The 17,173-nt window shown below is 37.8% G+C and overlaps 1 protein-coding gene across 1 annotated transcript; it reads right to left on the bottom strand.

Annotated features, from left to right (window-relative positions):
* Positions 1–14,481: 14,481 nt before the first annotated feature.
* On the bottom strand, positions 14,482–15,473 carry LOC136201452 (putative F-box protein PP2-B12). Its single transcript, XM_065992111.1, has 3 exons — positions 15,219–15,473; positions 15,023–15,141; positions 14,482–14,943 (listed from the first exon to the last, which is right to left on the bottom strand). Exons 1-3 carry the CDS (start codon positions 15,471–15,473, stop codon positions 14,484–14,486), a joined length of 834 nt encoding a protein of 277 aa, XP_065848183.1. The 3' UTR covers positions 14,482–14,483.
* Between the last annotated feature and the right edge of the window lie 1,700 nt (positions 15,474–17,173).

The raw sequence follows: 17,173 nt of genomic DNA, 5'->3' as shown, positions 1-17,173 counted from the left end.
GTGCTACTCATATTCCGGCATCTGGGCCAAACAATGATGGATCCTACACTTATTTGCACACCACTGAGTCTGGTCGAAGAATCATTGACTCAGCTCAAGCCTTACTTCAGGATCTTCATTACTCTACTGCCGATGCCGTTGGGTCTGATCATGTTGAGCCAACTCAACTTTCCTCTGTCACTCAGCTTTTGACTGAAATTAAAGGTCTTAAGGATCTTCTGAGTGTCATGACATCTCTCCAATCTCAACAGCCCAAGCAGGAATCTATCGTAAAGCTGGCTGAACTCCATCTGACAATGGTAAACCATATGAACTCTCTCCAGGGTCAACTCAACAACTTGTCAGCTGTGAACTCAATGTATGCAACCTCCACTGAGGTTCATCAACTTTTCACCTAGCTAAACACTGAGCAGACTAGAACTCGTGAGTTAATCTCCTCTACATCCCAGTGTTCCATTGAGCAAATAAGTGAGGCAGTCCGCCTACTCAACTTGAGTAAGGAAGAAATGGAAACTGACCAATTCAAGACGAATGAACTGTTGCAATACTCTCAAGCCACCTTCAAGCATGTGCGCCACACGAATGCTCAACGTCAGTTCTATGATTCGGCTTTGCTCAAAATGTTTCATCAAGCCTATGGCATATTGACTGACACTATGACCTGGGTAGGCAAAATGGGTCCCGAATTTTTTTTATATATAAATTCATTCGGCCTGGCCGTTGGCAAGCCCAAATTATTAAAAAACCGAAAAAACGAGAAATTGAGTATATTTAAAAAAACATGCGTTATTTGCTTATATATGTAAAAAAAATCATTTTACAGGCTGATATTGCTGAGGCCCGTTCTGGACAGAGACATACAAGGTCACGTGTTGTGACTGCCTCTGCCCGGAGGCAACAGATGGAGCAGATATTGATGGGGGATGCCCAGAGGGCACAGCTGTTGAGCGAATTCCGCAAGTGCACGGTATACGCTTGTAGTAATAAAAGATATCGATCCCACAGGGAACGTTTTTTAACAAAAACTTATTTTGAATTGGTTAAATTTACTTTTAAGGTTTATAATATGGAAAATCGTTTAATCGGATTTGGTTTTGAAATTGCTAGAATAAGAATTAGATTAGATTATAACAAATGTTAGAAATCACTTCTGATTTAAGGATAAATTTACAAAACAGAAACGTTTAGTTCTTTAGAAAAGTAAACAAATGTATTCGTTTGCATTAAGCAAAGAAAACAACTTTAAACTTTGTATAAATTATAACAATGAAATAAACATTGATTCCTCTAATTTTAAGGCTTTGAACTGCAGTCAATCCTCCTATGGTCGGGTTAGATCGCTACCTTAACCAAATTGATACTCTACTGATGATATCAATTTGCCTAAGTGTTAACAAAGTTTCCTTGTAAAGATTTTGAATTCAACTACGTTTTAATGAAAACACCAGAACTCACTTCGGATCATTTACCAAAGTGCTACATAAAAATCTATCGAATAGAATGAACTTTATTAGATGAAATATGAACTTGCTACAAGTTTACAGAGAATAAGAAGCATGGAAACTTTCGACGACTTGCAAGTGAACGGGTTGTCAATCCTTTCCTTGGATTTCGTTAGAGTTTGTCAGGCTCAGGGGCGGATCCTCTACTAAATCTTCTCGCTGTAACTTCGTAATAGAGATGCGGTCGGCTACTACCAAAATGTAAACTAATATGAACAAATCTAAATGCTACTGTGTTTGTAATTATTTAATAAACAATGTGTGTCCATCATATTGCTTTTTACAGAATCGAACTTCTAACTCTGAATCGCTTGACTCGGAATTTCTGCATAAATTCTATACTAATCTTCTCTTTTTTCTATATATCACTAACTCTCCATCAACTCTTTATTTATAGATGTTGAGGAGTCATGATTGAAGTGTCGTGTCCGTTGTGAAGGGTCGTATCTTCTGCGAAGGGACGTTTCTATCCACCCGAATAAACGCGTTTCGTCGAAAACGAATGTGTATGAATGGCTCTCTAGGAATTTCTGAACTTGCCGAGAATGCAAATTCTCGGCCGAGAATGGGGGAGCAAATATTTGGTCTTCGAAAATGTCAAGGGAAGAAGCTGGCGACGCGTGTCGCGACCGAGAATGGAGGATTCTCGGTCGCGACACAGAGTATTTTCCGTTTCTTTAACTTCGTCCTCGTCCTCATTTTGGCATGTTTGATCTTCGTCGTCTTTGACTCCTTTTGTAGGGTTTTTCTTTTGTTTTTAACCTCTTTTCATTCCTATTTGGATTTTACCAAATATTTAGGTACCTTGCAAGAAAGAAACATATTCGAAAGTAAAAGTATTCTAAACAGGTATAAATAGTATGAATTTGAAGCAAAACTGATGTAAATATTAATGATATTTTAGGTATATTTTGGGCTTAACAACAGCCTGAGGAGATGGCGGATGCTGTGGAGATGGATGGAGATGACTCTATGCCTCCTCAGAGTACATCCTCTGTGCGAGTACCTACTAAGACCATACCGAGGGGTCATGACGGACGTTTTGCTTCTACAGCAGGGCCGTCTTCGGGTGAGAAATTTAAATTTAATTATTATTATGTGATTTATTCGTGATTATTAGAAAATATACGAATATTCTAAAAGGAGTTTACTGTAATTTCAGGTAGCATCAAGCGCTCGAGGAGTGATGGAGAGGATGACTGGATCGTGAAGACCCCGGTTCTTGGGGGTCCATCTGATGGTCTTGTGATCCCGAGCTTCTTGGGACATATTGCCCATGCTATCTGGAGCGGGCAGGATAGGGGCCTCCTCAGGTGTCAGACACGCTCAATATATTGTGGGAAGTTATGTGTATGGTACGGTGGTGCTTCTAAGAAGATCCAGACGCGTATAGAGTCATCTGGATTGTCCCATTTGTTGAAACACCTTTCCACATGATTTTAATTTGACAAAATTATTTTAAGTTAACCCATGATTAAGGGACAATTAAATTTAAGTGCTTTGATTTAATTGTACTAATATGTTTGTTCAATGTTGAGTATAAATATAAATGTAAATGGAAATAAAAAGTAAGACAGGACGAAGTCAGCATGAGAACACAGCACAAGCTGAGTGAAGTATAACTCAGCGTGACAGAAGATAAGTCATCTTCAGAACAGAAGCTTAAAGATCAAGCTAATCAACAAAGCTGAGTGGAACGGAACTCAGTATCAAAAGTAGAGAAGTCTTCCTAAGAATCATATGTTACAGAACGAAGCTGACCATGGAAGCTAAATGAAAGAGAACTCAGTATCGGAATTGGCAACAATCAAGGACAACGACTATCGAAGTCAAGCTGAGTAATCCTCAGGACAATGCGGATGATCCGTTTGCTAGAAGACAAGATCCGACAACTGTCTGCACCACTAATAGAAACCTTGAGATTACGCAAAAGCCAATTTCGAGATGCATGGGTCAACTGTTCTTCTTCTAAAAGACAAACTGGCACAAAAAGACGAAACCTACGAGAAAAAGACAAGTCTGACACCTGCGAAATTCAGACGACAGGATTGGCCTGCAAATCTAAAGCTGATCAGAACTTGTCATCGAAAGAAGCCGTTTGAATCCAACGGATAGTTCTAGATTCAAATCATTAGACCTCAGACTTCAACTATAAAAGGACAAGCTCATTCTTGGATCCTTTGCCGATCATCAAAACAAAAGGAGAAAAGAATATACATACAAAAGCACACAAAAACAAGAAAGAGATCTTACACCAAATTTCTATTCTTGTGTAAAAGCTAGATTGATTTTGTAATCATCTAAAGTGTTCTTCATTCGAAAGGAACAATTTTGTATCAATTGTAATAGTTGAGAGAGTGGTGCTGAGTACTCGGTTTTAAGTACTCAGCGGTAGAGAAATCTAAGTGTTGGGTTATAGCACTTAGTAGGAGTTGAGTAGACGAATAGAGGATGGTACTCTTGCATATTCAACTGCCTTGTAAACGGTTTGTGCTCTACCTTTAAAGAGCTCAGTATTGGATTTAAAAAGCCCGGAGGGATTCTGGGGACTGGACGTAGGCGGAGAGACCGAACCAGGATAAGTCGTGCTGAGTAATCTCTAACTCTCTTTCCATATATATATATCTGTATATGTTGTTTGCTATATTTACTCAGTATATAAATTGTTTAAGCTGACACTGAGTAAATCAGAGTGCTGAGTTGGAAGCTGACCATAAAGAGTGTCATTTCCCAACTCACAAGTAAAACAGTTCTAATCAGTATCTAACTAAAGCCGTCTTACACCTCACTCGGCCGCGCTGACCAAAAGCTGAGTTGCGAAACTCAAAGAATTGAATTAAGTCAGCGTAATCAAAACGAAAAAGTTACATTAGTTCCTAACCCCCCCCTTGGAACTAATCACTAGGGACCAACACCATTTACCCAATATCATGTATGGCCACATCGATGCGCCCTTGATTGCAGCTTTTGTGGAGCGGTGGCAGCCAGACACGTCATCATTCCACATGCCGTTTGGTGAGATGAGCATTATGTTGCATGATGTGTGGCAGATTTTGCGTATCCCCATCGACGGGGCTATGGTGACTGCTGATGCGAGTGTTGAGGAGCTTCAGTCTTGTGTGATAGAGTTGTTTGGTATGACTCGGGAGGAGTTGCAGAAGGGTCACTACTTTAATGGCGGTATACGAGCAGCTTCCGTCCTGGAGTATTGTCAAGGAGATCGGATTCCTGATGCACAGACTATGGCTTGGACGTTTCTTATGCTCGGTTGCACATTGTTCGTGGATAAGAGTGGGGACCGCATTCGACCTTCCTGTCTATTGGAGGTACAGGACTCGGTAGCTGGAGCCATTGGACTCTCTTGGGGCTCAGCTGCACTAGCATATCTATACCGTCATCTAGGTATTTATAGTAGAGGAGACTGTGGGCAAATCACAGGTTGTCTGACACTGCTTTAGGCATGGATTTATGAGTACTTCCCGTGCTTCATGCCTCAACGGGAGGGAGTCACATTGGATCCGGCGCTTCTGAGGGCTTGCAGGTGGCCATCTATACCGTTGGAGAAGAGTGGAGATCGACTGAGATCATATATAAAGCTAACTGGATCAGTCTAGAACATTACAGAATCAATACAGACACAACCTGTAACTGGACTGAACAAAAGTGAGTCAAAACAGTAACTGTTTGTTATCCAGAATTCAATCAGAATCAACCTGTAACATATATAAAGCTAATTGGATCAGTCTATAACTTTACAGAATCAATACAGAATCAATACAGACACAACCTGTAACTCGATTGAACAAAACTGAGTCAAAATAGTAACTTTTTGTTTTCCAGAATCAATCAGAATCAACCTGTAACATATATAAAGCTAACTGGATCAATCCAGAACATTACAGAATCAATACAGACTCAATATAGACACAACCTGTAACTCCACTGAACAAAACTGAGTCAAAAGTGTAAATGATTGTTATCTAGAATCAATCAGAATTCAATCAGAATCAACCTGTAACATATATAAAGCTAACTGGATCAATCCAGAACATTACAGAATCAATACAGACACAACCTGTAACTCCACTGAACAAAACTAAGTCAAAAGTGTAAATGTTTGTTATCCAGAATCAATCAGAATTCAATCAGAATCAACATGTAACATATATAAAGCTAACTGGATCTAAGTTTAACCAATCTTGTCCATTGTGTTGTCCTAGCTGCATAAATGCGATCCCACCCTTCAACGCTATGTTCATGGTGTTGTTTCCACCATTCCAGTATATAGGGGACTGGAAAATTAGGAGATAAATTTAAACGAATATAGTGGCGACAGTGAATACCCAAATGAGCTATGCAGATCTCTCGTTCTGGTCTTGTAGCAGTGGAAGGGGCATACAATGGTAACACAGTACCATAAAAACTAGAGTTAATTCCACCCGAAAATCACATTGCACTTCACCCCTTGAACTAGAGATCGGGTTCGGAACAACTAATGTCGTTGGTCCGTTTCCACTCTACTCGAGATCAAGAGTCTTCTCACCACATGTATGGCTTGTCCACCATCATACTCTTGCTCATAGTCATCATCAATTGGGTCACAACAAACATCCCCTTCATCATCATACTCATCATCATCTTCATACCTGATGCGGTTTCTGCGAAACCTCACTAAGGGATAAGTGTACCCCGTCGTTATCAAGTAATAAATTTCTGGTTTAAGTCCAGGTTATCATCCACAGGATTTATTTCTGCAAGTATCAAGCTACTCGGTCTCGGATGTTACCTAGGCTTAGGGGGTTTTGAGTTTGGTTTGTTTAATTAATCTACTCCTAGGTTGAATTATGCTAATCCTAGCTAAGTTATCTAATTCTAACTAAATTATCTAATTCTAGCTAAGTTATTCTAAGCTAACTGAGTTACTCTACCCCTAATTGATCTTTCATTAATGAAACTATTCGAAGGAACATGGTATGAACGATAATAATAAAGATAGATTATCAAGTCTAATGAATAAAAACCTAATCTGAGTCACTTATATTCAAGGCGATTAACCCTACTTACCCTCCCGAGGTTCCTAGCGCGTGATTCCCTAAGGCCGAAACTAGGTCTAAGGCTCAGTAAATTGGCGCTTAATCAACTAAGAGGTTGTCAATCTCCTAGGCTCTGACTAGGTCAGATTCAGCTCGCAATATGTGCCTACTAGATTTTGGGGCTTTTGAATGAGTTAAACCAATTGAATAAAGCGTAAGACAGAGATTAGACAAATAATCATAGAACAAAACAAGAGCTAAATTATTATTAAAGGCGAAGATAATTGTCACAAGATACAATAAGTCAAGTTCGGCAACTGTATCAAAGAGTACAAACATGGAAAGATAAAAGGAGATACAAAAATCCCTTTTAAGGAACCTGTTTACTCTGCAGCCGGCGACTTGATCTTAAGGACGGACCTTGGTAATTCCTCGGTAGAAAGCTTTGAAGGAGCTTCAATGGAGGTTGAGGAAGATGGAGAAGATGAAGAGGAATTACAAGGGGAAAGCTAAAATAATTTACAAAAACGAAAGATATCTAAATTACAATGAAGAAATCCTATTTATAGTCGCGTCTCGGGCCTCGTTTTGACCTATTTTCGTGTCCTTGTTAGTGTAGGAAGACGTGGGGCCGAACGTGGCTTCGTGGGGGCGGAATTGGTCTTTTTGACCAATTCCCGCAGGGCTGCTCGGCGAGCAGGGCTGCTCGCGACGAGCAGCCCCCTGCTCGCCGAGCAAGCGCCTGCCGGCCTGCTCGGTGAGCAGGCCACCAGGGGCCTGCTCGGCGAGCAGGCCTCCGGAGGCCTGCTCGGCGAGCAGAAATGGCCCACGGGGCCCTGCTCGCCGAGCGTTTTTGCCCGGGGCGTGCTCGAATCTCACCGAGTGTCCTCTAAGTCCATTTTTCGCCCGAACTTACACCTGCACACGTACAAAAACTCCGGAAAACATTAGTCCAAAAGCCAAATCGATCCGTCAATCGCTTATTTTGAGCAAACGCTTCGCTTGGTGCGACTTTTGACGGACCAATCAGCTTCAAAAGATAACGGAATCCTAACATACATGCTATTTCGGCCGTATTTGCCTAAATTGATCACAAAACGAGCCTAAACGATGAAAAGTAAATAGAACGTTTCCAATTCCTAATTAACTCACACAAAAGCATTTAAATGCGAGAATTACTCGCTTATTAACCAAATAACTCTAAAACCCGTCCTAAAACCGTACCCAAAGATAGGGGTTTTTGACCCCTATCAATACCGCTCAACCATGTTGGCACTTCTCCTCTGGGACACTCATTAGAACGGTGACCCGGCTCATTGCATCGGAAACATTTGAATGGAGCCGGTCTAGCATAGGGATTGTTGCCTCTAGGGGGTTGTGTCGCCTTAAAAGGCCTCACATCTCCACTAGGTGCCTTTCCCACACTTGGCGCCTTAGGGTCGCTTAAACTTGCAATACCCTTACCCTTGTCAATCCCCTTGGGAGCTCCTCTCCCTCCATAAGTACCTTCAGTCCCGGCTCTTCTATAGCCTTCATGTCCCCTCAAACTCAACTGTGCCTCGGCCTTTAATGCTAAATTACGGGCGTCTTGCACTCGAATCACCATTTGCGTTCCAATCCGATCTTGGATGTTGTACCTCAATCCTTCAAGATACCTTGAAGTCTTTTGGCTTTCGGTTTCCGACAAGTTAGCCCTTGTCGAAAGTCGCAAGAACTCCGAGGTGTATTCGTGCACACTCCTTGCACCTTGTGAGCAATTCTGATAAGGACTGTAAATGTATTGCTTGTAGTCGGGTGGTAGAAATATCTCCCTTAACATCGACTTCATTCTAAGCCAAGATCTAATCGGCTCCCTTCCCCTTCCCCCTCTCCTCTTCCTTCTTTCATGTTATCCCACCAAACTGAGGCTCATCCTTTCAACCGATATTCCACTAATCGGACCTTCCGGTATTCCAGCATAATCAAAGAACTGTTCCACCTCTAGCAACCAATCAAGAAACCATTCAATGTCAAGTTCTCCCCCAAACGTTGGTAAATCCACTTTTAGTTTGAAGGAATCATCCCTCTCATAGTTTTCCCCAAAAACCCTTCTCACATTCGGCTCGCCTCTATATCTGCATCTATCATTACCTCGACCCCCATACGGGTCATTCAAACTGACATTCTCCCTCTTATAACCACCTACAACATTATCATGCACAATATCTATATTCCCGGCATGCACATGCGCGGGACCAACAACATCATTTATATGCATATTATCCCTATGCCTATCATTCAAAACATCATCATCCATTCTAATCCCCATATTCCTAGCAATCCTAGGCATCTCAAAATCGTCAAAGTAATCACCATCACTATCACTATCAACATTTCTAATGTTCACGGGATTAGTTCGCCTAACCTCTTGAACCCGAAGGTCTATTGGTTATGGTGCATGATTCCTCCTAGGAGGTGGTGTTGGGTGTCGTTCAAGTTGGGGACGGACTTGTTCCTCATGTCGCCGGTGAGGGCCTCCAGTGAGGAGAGCTTGATTATTTCGACCCTCAAGCTTTAGCCCTTCAATGGCGAGAAGGATATCTTAGGTACTCGTGGCATACCTCTCATCCAATGCCCTTAGAGATTCCGTTAGATGCTCCACCTTGACATCTAGTGCATCTACTCGTTGCTCCATGGATCCGGTGGCTTCGTTTGTGATACGTGGTTGAACCATTTCCGAGAAGAAGTCTCCGGGAAGGAAAACGACTCGGCTCTGATACCAACTGATATAGATTGAAATTGACTGAAGGTTTTAATCGTAAACCAACAAAGAATACAAACTTCTCTAGCTAAACTAGAAGGTTGAGTAAACCCAAGGATTGATAATCCAAGCTCCAATGGAGGCTTTTAGTTTTAATTCATCAAAAGTTGGTAAACATTACAAAGAAGAGGGTTTAAATACTCTCCAAAATAACAAGTGAAAAGACCAAAAGCCCATGAATAGGGTTTTGGGAAAAGCATGTGTATAAGGGTAGGATAGGCAAGGAAAGAGTCCATGGTATTTTAGTAATAAGGGGTTGGTGGCAAAACAGTAAATAAACACCAACAGTAATGGTCCCCTCTTGGCAAGAACTTGAAAGAGAAGTATTCTCCCAGCAGAGTACGCCCCGCGCCCAAGAATTACGCCCCGCGTGCTTGAGTCTCTGAACTTGGGGACGCTCGATGATGCTCCTTACGCGTAGCGTCTACGGGACTACGCCCCGCGTAGTTGAGCTCCTGAACTCTGTGGCTCTATGGGTTGGACTCCACGCGTGGCACCCCAGGCGTACGCCCCGCGTACTTGATGTCCTGAGATGATTCTCGCTCGAAGCTGCTACCTGCGCCCCGCGTACTAGTCGGGATGCCCCGCGTCCCTGAGTTCCTTGACACTCCTTCGGAGACGGGGCTCACCACGCTCCGCGTCTTGCTAGGCACGCCCTGCGTGCTCTGTTGGTTGTCTTGGCTCTCGCCTTCCTTTGGTGGATTCTCCCATGTTCCGCCTCGTCGCTCTAGGCTCGGGCTTAGAGGAAGGATGCCTTCATCACATATATCACAACATTCACAATATTAATATCCCGATATTACCCGTGCGCATAAGGTACTGATGCCGCCCATCAGGTAGCATGTCCATAACATGTATTTAGAACATATTAATATATATACATATAAACTGAAATTAAAAATATAAAACATACTTTAAATAAAATGACACATCGTTAAATTCTTGAATGCTTATGAAATGCTTCTTGTGAATGCAAATGCTAAATTAAAATACATAACATATAATTAACTCACAAATTGCTCCTAGCTGGCAGTCCTATTTTTCAGGTACTGTTCCTCCTCCTACCGGTTGAGTATTTTTAGAATTTATATAAGTTTAGAGAAATATCGAAATTTATTTCGTCACGTTTTACAGAATTTCTACCGAAAATTCGGCAGAGTCTCCTCTGTAAAACGAACATCCTCCTAGTAATAACTAAAGTCTATCCTGCATAAAAATACACTTCTATACTAAATAAAATCGACAGTCCAAGTCGGGACTCCACAAACTACAATTTAATAACTCAACTCACAACAATCCTTAAATCAATTCCATATTAGTAATTTAATTCCTTTCATCCAAATTTAATCATCTCCAATAACTATATGTGAAAATATATAAGTATCATTCGCATTCGAACTTATATCGAGATCAAAATAATTACCTCAATCTTATGAGTTTAATTAATTAATTTAGATCATTTTTATTTCTTCTTGACCAATTTTTCTAACTTTCTAAATTCTGAAATTTTAACATTGAATCCAAAAAAATAAAAAAAGGTTATAAGGTTCTAGAATTAAGGTTTGCCCAAATAATATTTATAATACTATAAAATTAGTAAGAGAAATTTCTGTATACTACTGTTTTGTTACCTCATCGGAAAATTAGGTCGGTCACCGAAATCCTTTCACCCGGAAAATTTGAGATTGACCCTATAAAGATAGTAATTATACCACCTTGCTACTTACAATCTCAAGGTCTAGAAATACATCCAGACTCCCAATTTAGATCGGATAAATCCATATTTTGAAATGATTAACAATTTTCGGGCGAGGCTCCGTTCACCGAAAGAAAACCATTGTATGCTCCGATTAATAACCTACCCAAGGGTTTTTCGACCTCCTGAGTCCATTTTGAGTGTTAGATTTGCGAAAAAGTGAACAGAAAATAGAAAATAGAAATATACAGCCCAAATGGTGAAATTTCTCTTTCCAAAAACTTAAAGTTACACCATGTACTTGTAGATGGTTTCAAGAGCTTCGATTTGGTCCGAACGAGGGAGAACGGAAAGCCGTGTTAAATGTGGGAGTAGATTTAAATTGCTGGAAAATGGAAAATGGAAAATGAAAGAAGAAGAGAAGTAGTTACTCTTCACTGATTCGATTCACACACATATATATATATATATAGGGATGAGATCATATGTGACACATTTCTTATGGTGTGACAAGCCTTATTGTGTGGCAAGAACCAATTTTGTAATTAACCAAAAAGAGGTGGCAAATTTATAAATAAAAGGAAAGATAATTTTTTTTATTTTTTTCTTTAAAATGCATTTTCCCAACTTTTCCAACTTCGTTTTCAAAAAATTTTTATACCATTGGACTCATCTTAATTAGACGGTCATTTTAAGATCCACGAAGCTCAAGTGAAAAAAAATCCGGTGAACGGAATCCGGGTGGGCGTTTTCTGGCGAGAAAAAAGTGCCCAGAAAATTCTTAAAAAATTCCAGAAAATGTAAAACACTATTCTAAGAAACTTTAATTCTTGGGTCGAAATGAGATTTCTTACGGTTTAGTCCCAATAAAATGTTTTCCTTAATTTTATCCATTTTACATGCTTAAACAATTTGTTGGGTCAAAACTGTAAGGAATCTCGCTTTGAGCCAAGAATTAAAGTTTCTTAAAATAATGTTTTACATATTTTGGAATTTTTTGATAATTTTATGGGTACGTTTTTTATCCTACTTACATTGTTCCAAATCAGTCTACCATTTGTTCCAACATAATACTTATATTGTTACAACAGAAAATTGTTTTATTTCTTTTCTTTAAAATATATTTTCCCGACATTTCTACCCTGTTTTTCGAAATTTTTTATACTATTAGACTCGTTTAAATTAGGTAGCCATTTTAAGATCCCTGAAGCTCAAGTAAAAAAAATTCCGATGAACGGAATCCGGGTGGGCGTTTTCTGGCGAGAAAAAAAGTGCCCAGAAAATTCTCAAAAAATTTCAAAATATGTAAAACATTATTCTAAGAAACTTTAATTCTTGGGTCGAAGCGGGATTTCTTACGGTTTAGTCCCAATAAAACGTTTTCCTTAATTTTATCCATTTTACATGTTTCAACAATTTATTGAGTCAAAACTGTAAGGAATCTCGCTTTGAGCCAAGAATTAAAGTTTCTTAAAATGATGTTTTACATGTTTTGAAATTTTTTGATAATTTTTTTAGTATATTTTTTGTTCTACTTACATTGTTCCAAATCAGTGTACCATTTGTTTCAAATTAGTGTACAATTTGTCCCAACATAATACTTATATTGTTCAAACAGAAAAATGTTTTATTTCTTTTCTTTAAAATACATTTTCCCAACGTTTCTAACCTTGTTTTTCAAAAAATTTTATACTATTAGACTCGTCTAAATTATACGGTCATTTTAAGATCCCTGAAGCTCAAATAAAAAAATTTCCGGTGAACGGAATCCGGATAGGCGTTTTCTGGCGAGAAAAAAATTGCCCAAAAAATTCTTAAAAACTTTTAGAAAATGTAAAACATTATTCTAAGAAACTTTAATTCTTGGGTCGAAATGGGATTTCTTACGGTATAGTCCCAACAAATTGTTGAAGCATGTAAAATGGATAAAATTAAGGAAAATATTTTATTGGGACTAAACCGTAAGAAATCCTGCTTCGACCAAAGAATTAAAGTTTCTTAGAATAATATTTTACATTTTCTGTAATTTTTTGAGAATTTTCTGAACACTTTGTTTCTTGCCGGAAAACGCCCACCCGGATTCCGTTCACCGGAGATTTTTTTACTTGAACTTCAGGGATCTTAAAATGACCGTCTAATTTAGACGAGTCTAATAATATAAAAATTTTCGAAAAACGATGTTAGAGATGTCGGAAAAATGTATTTTAAAGAAAAGAAATAAAACAATTTTCCCTATCATCTCTTTCATTTTATTTACCAATTTGCCACCTTCCCTTTTTAATTATCATCAAAATTACGTAGTTTTGTTATGTCACACAATAAGTTCATTGTCACAACTTAAGCCCTTGTCACGCTGGATCTCACCCATATATATATATATATATATAATTCCAATTTGACTCTTGTACTTTTCAATTTCATTTTAGTCTCCCCTTTCATTTGTTGGTGTGATTTATATTTTCCTTTAAAACAATTCCATATACTAAATTAATATTTAATTTTAATTTTTTTATTATATATTATTATTATTATTATGGGTAATACATAAATACCAAAATAATTTCAATTTTTTTTAAAGAGAAGTAAGTATCAATTTAATCTTAAAATATAAAATAGTGTTATTTTAGTCTTAATGTGAAATGGTAACAATTTAACCTGGGGTAATAGAAGCTAAATTGGTATTGATGTCTTCCTTACTGAAATCCACTTTCTAACCGTTTCCGATGACCCAAGATGACAATAAACTATTAGAAAAGGGGTCGGAGTTCCGACAAGCCCTCTCCAATAACTAAGTTAGAATGGTACTTGAGGAAGTATGAAGAAAATTTAAAAGCAGTTGAATAGGAGAGAAAATGTTAGGAATTACGTACTTGAAACTGTGATTCCCAAAATATTTATAGGCAATTTTGTTACTTACACAGAGTTTGTGTATTTTTACACGTGACGACTTCTAATTGGGCTTCAGACCCTATCTTCTCGTTCCATACTAAATGAGAGTTGAGAAGCATGCCTTTGAGATCTAGGACGATTATTGATCCACGTATTCACTTAGGCAGCATCCAATGGGACTTTCTTCATTATAAAGTATCCGTATATCCGAACATCCATGGGCTTGAGGAGCCTAGACTCAAATGCTAGATTCGGGCCTTAAGTCGATGCCTGAATGTTCAGGCCCAATTAATTATTACTGTATCAGGTATCATTTACATTTCACAAACATTAAATCTAAAATGATATAAGTTGAGACTAAATTGACCCTTGCTCAAAAACTTTAAAGCTTTTTTTTTGGTGCTTTACCATTTTAGATCTAAACCGGAGATTTAAATCAATAGCTTAAATTTAATAAGTCTGATTTTAACAACCAATCAAAATTACAACATAGTTCTCCCAAAACTAATTATTAAAGATCCCCAAATTATTTGTAGAAAATAAAAATGTCCCCAAATTATTCGTCAAGAAGGCCTAATCTCTATTCCTTCAACAAGAAGCCCACCTTTCCATTGACTTTCAACACTTTTAACATGAATTCCCAGTTCGCCATTTGTTCCTTCTGCGTTAAAGAACTGACCCAATTCAACCTCCAGCCACCCGTCTTCTCTCTCGTTCGGCAATCGCCGGCGGCAAATATCTCTGCGCGCCACAAATACCAGCGACTCCGTGTCTCCATACATAGTCCGCCTTAGCTGCCGCCTGAATCCTGTTCTCCCGTCCAAATAAACATTCCGACAGCTTAATTCTTCTCCATCAATCCCTAGCATCGCTGCAACTGGCGAATTTAATCCATAAGCCCTTTCGTGGAGCTTGAACACGAGAAATGCTGTGTACATTGTCGAGGTCGATAACCGATTCGTATCGATTTTTCCGTTGATTTCGAGCCGGGATACGTTTACAAGCCCCGCCACCTCTTCAAATCTGGTTAATTTGAAGGAACTGCCATTATTTTAGTTATCACAAACAAGAAAAATTGGGATCAGTCAGATTGAAATCCAACCTGGAGTTAGGATCGGAAGTCCATTTCCAGTGTGGCGAATAATCTCCCCAAACAATCTGAAGATCTCTTGCAGAAAGCATGAAGCATTTCTTTCCACTCCATTTCGCCAGTGAGAAACTCTGATTTTTCAAAATTCAATTTCAGTTTCAATTTCAATTTCAGTATCTGTGAATTAAGGAGTTTACGAGATTGATACCTTTCTTCCATTGTCGATGAGAATTGGATTGTTACAGAGACTGAGAAATAGCTGTTTCTTCGGCAACAACGACAGCACCGGAGAATTGGAACCGGAGAGAATCATCTGATAATCAGATGGCAAGAATTTCTCCCAAACGGTGTCAGATTCGGCGGCATTCTTGAACGCGGAAGAAACTGCTGATAGAACACAAGCGGTTTTAGGATTTGTAAACGATAATATGTTTGCTAAGCAACCTTCAGGCAACCCAGACATGTTGATTGAAGAAGAGGAATGAATCTGAAGAACAAACAGAAAATGCAGAGGATTTTGCCTCTATTGGGCCTTATAAGAATTTAATCCTTATTAGGGTTTTAATTTAACATATTACCACAATGAGTGAAACCCGATTCTACCGGTTTTATTTTATAGAGAAACTAGTATATACCGGTTTCATAATTGAAAAAAAAAAATTCAACTAAAACCGGTAGCTATCGGTTTTATTTTATAGAGAAGTTGGTAGATACCGGTTTTATAATTTTTTTTAAAAAAAATTCAACAAAATCGGTAGCTAGTTTACTGGTTTCAATTATATAATAAAATTTAATCTTTATTAGAAATTTAGCATATTATCATTACAAGTGAAACCGGTATTTTTTCTACCGGTTTTATTTTATAGAGAAATCAATAAATATCGGTTTCATAAATTTTTTTCTAAAAAAATTCAACTAAAACCAATAACTAGTGTATTGGTTTCAGTTATATAAGGAAATTTAATCCTTATTAGGGTTCTAATCTAATATATTACCATTACGAGTGAAACCGGTAGTTTTTCTACTGGTTTTATTTTATAGAGAAACTAGCAGATAATAGTTTAATAATTTATTTTTTTTTTTAAAAATTCAACTAAAACTGATAGCTAGTTTACCGGTTTTAGTTATATAATGAAATTCAATCTTTATTAGGAATTTAGCATATTACCACTACAAGTGAAACCGGTAGTTTTTCTACCGGTTTTATTATAGAGAAACTGGTAGATACCGGTTTTATAATTTTATTTATACAAAAAAAAAATCAACTAAAACCGGTAGCTAGTCTACCGGTTTCAGTTATATAAGGAAATTTAATCCTTATTAAGGTTCTAATTTAGTATATTACCACTACGAGTGAAACCGGTAGTTTTTCTACCGGTTTTATTACAGAGAAACTGGTAGATATCGGTTTTATAATTTTATTTATAAAAAAAAATCAACTAAAACCGGTAGCTAGTCTACCGGTTTCAGTTATATAAGGAAATTTAATCCTTATTAAGGTTCTAATTTAGTATATTACCACTACGAGTGAAATCGGTAGTTTTTCTACCAGTTTTATTTTATAGAGAAACTAGTATCTACCAGTTTTTATAATTTTTTTTTTAAAAAAAATCAACTAAAACCGGTAGCTAGTCTACCGGTTTCAGTTATATAATGAAATTAATCTTTATTAGGAAATTAGCATATTACCACTACGAGTGAAACCAGTAGTTTTTCTACCAGTTTTTATTTTATTGAGAAACTAGGATAGTGGTTTCATAATTTTTTTTAAAAAGAAATTCAACTAAAACTGGTAGCTAGTCTACCGGTTTCAATTATATAATGAAATTTAATCCTTATTAGGGTTTTAATTTAACATATTACCGCTACGAGTGAAACCGGTAGTTTTATCGGTTTTATAATTTTTTCTTTCAAAAAAAAATTAACATATTACCGCTACGAGTGAAACCGGTAGTTTTTCTATTGGTTTTATTTTATAGAGAAACTAGTAGATACCGGTTTCATAATTTTTTTTTTTTAAAAATTTCAACTAAACCCGATAGCTACCGGTTTCAGCTATATAATTAAATTTAATCCTTATTCTAATTTAGCATATATTACCACTACGAGTGAAACCGGTAATTTGTCTTAATTTATATACCGGTTTCATAATTTTGTTTTTTT

The sequence above is a fragment of the Euphorbia lathyris genome, chromosome 7 (assembly GCF_963576675.1).
Source record: "Euphorbia lathyris chromosome 7, ddEupLath1.1, whole genome shotgun sequence".
Taxonomy (NCBI): Eukaryota; Viridiplantae; Streptophyta; class Magnoliopsida; order Malpighiales; family Euphorbiaceae; genus Euphorbia; species Euphorbia lathyris.
The sequence above is the reverse complement of the archived record's forward strand: the minus strand, read 5'-3'. Positions and strand labels throughout refer to the sequence as shown.

What these genes read in the sequence shown, in the direction of transcription:
- LOC136201452 (XM_065992111.1), bottom strand. Translation starts at nt 15,473, where the DNA reads ATGTCTGGGTTGCCTGAAGGTTGCTTAGCAAACATATTATCGTTTACA. An exon ending in TCATCGACAATGGAAGAAAG is followed by an intron (nt 15,142 to 15,218) that starts GTATCAATCTCG and finishes TTGAAAAATCAG; the next exon opens with AGTTTCTCACTGGCGAAATG. An exon ending in ACTTCCGATCCTAACTCCAG is followed by an intron (nt 14,944 to 15,022) that starts GTTGGATTTCAA and finishes CAAATTAACCAG; the next exon opens with ATTTGAAGAGGTGGCGGGGC.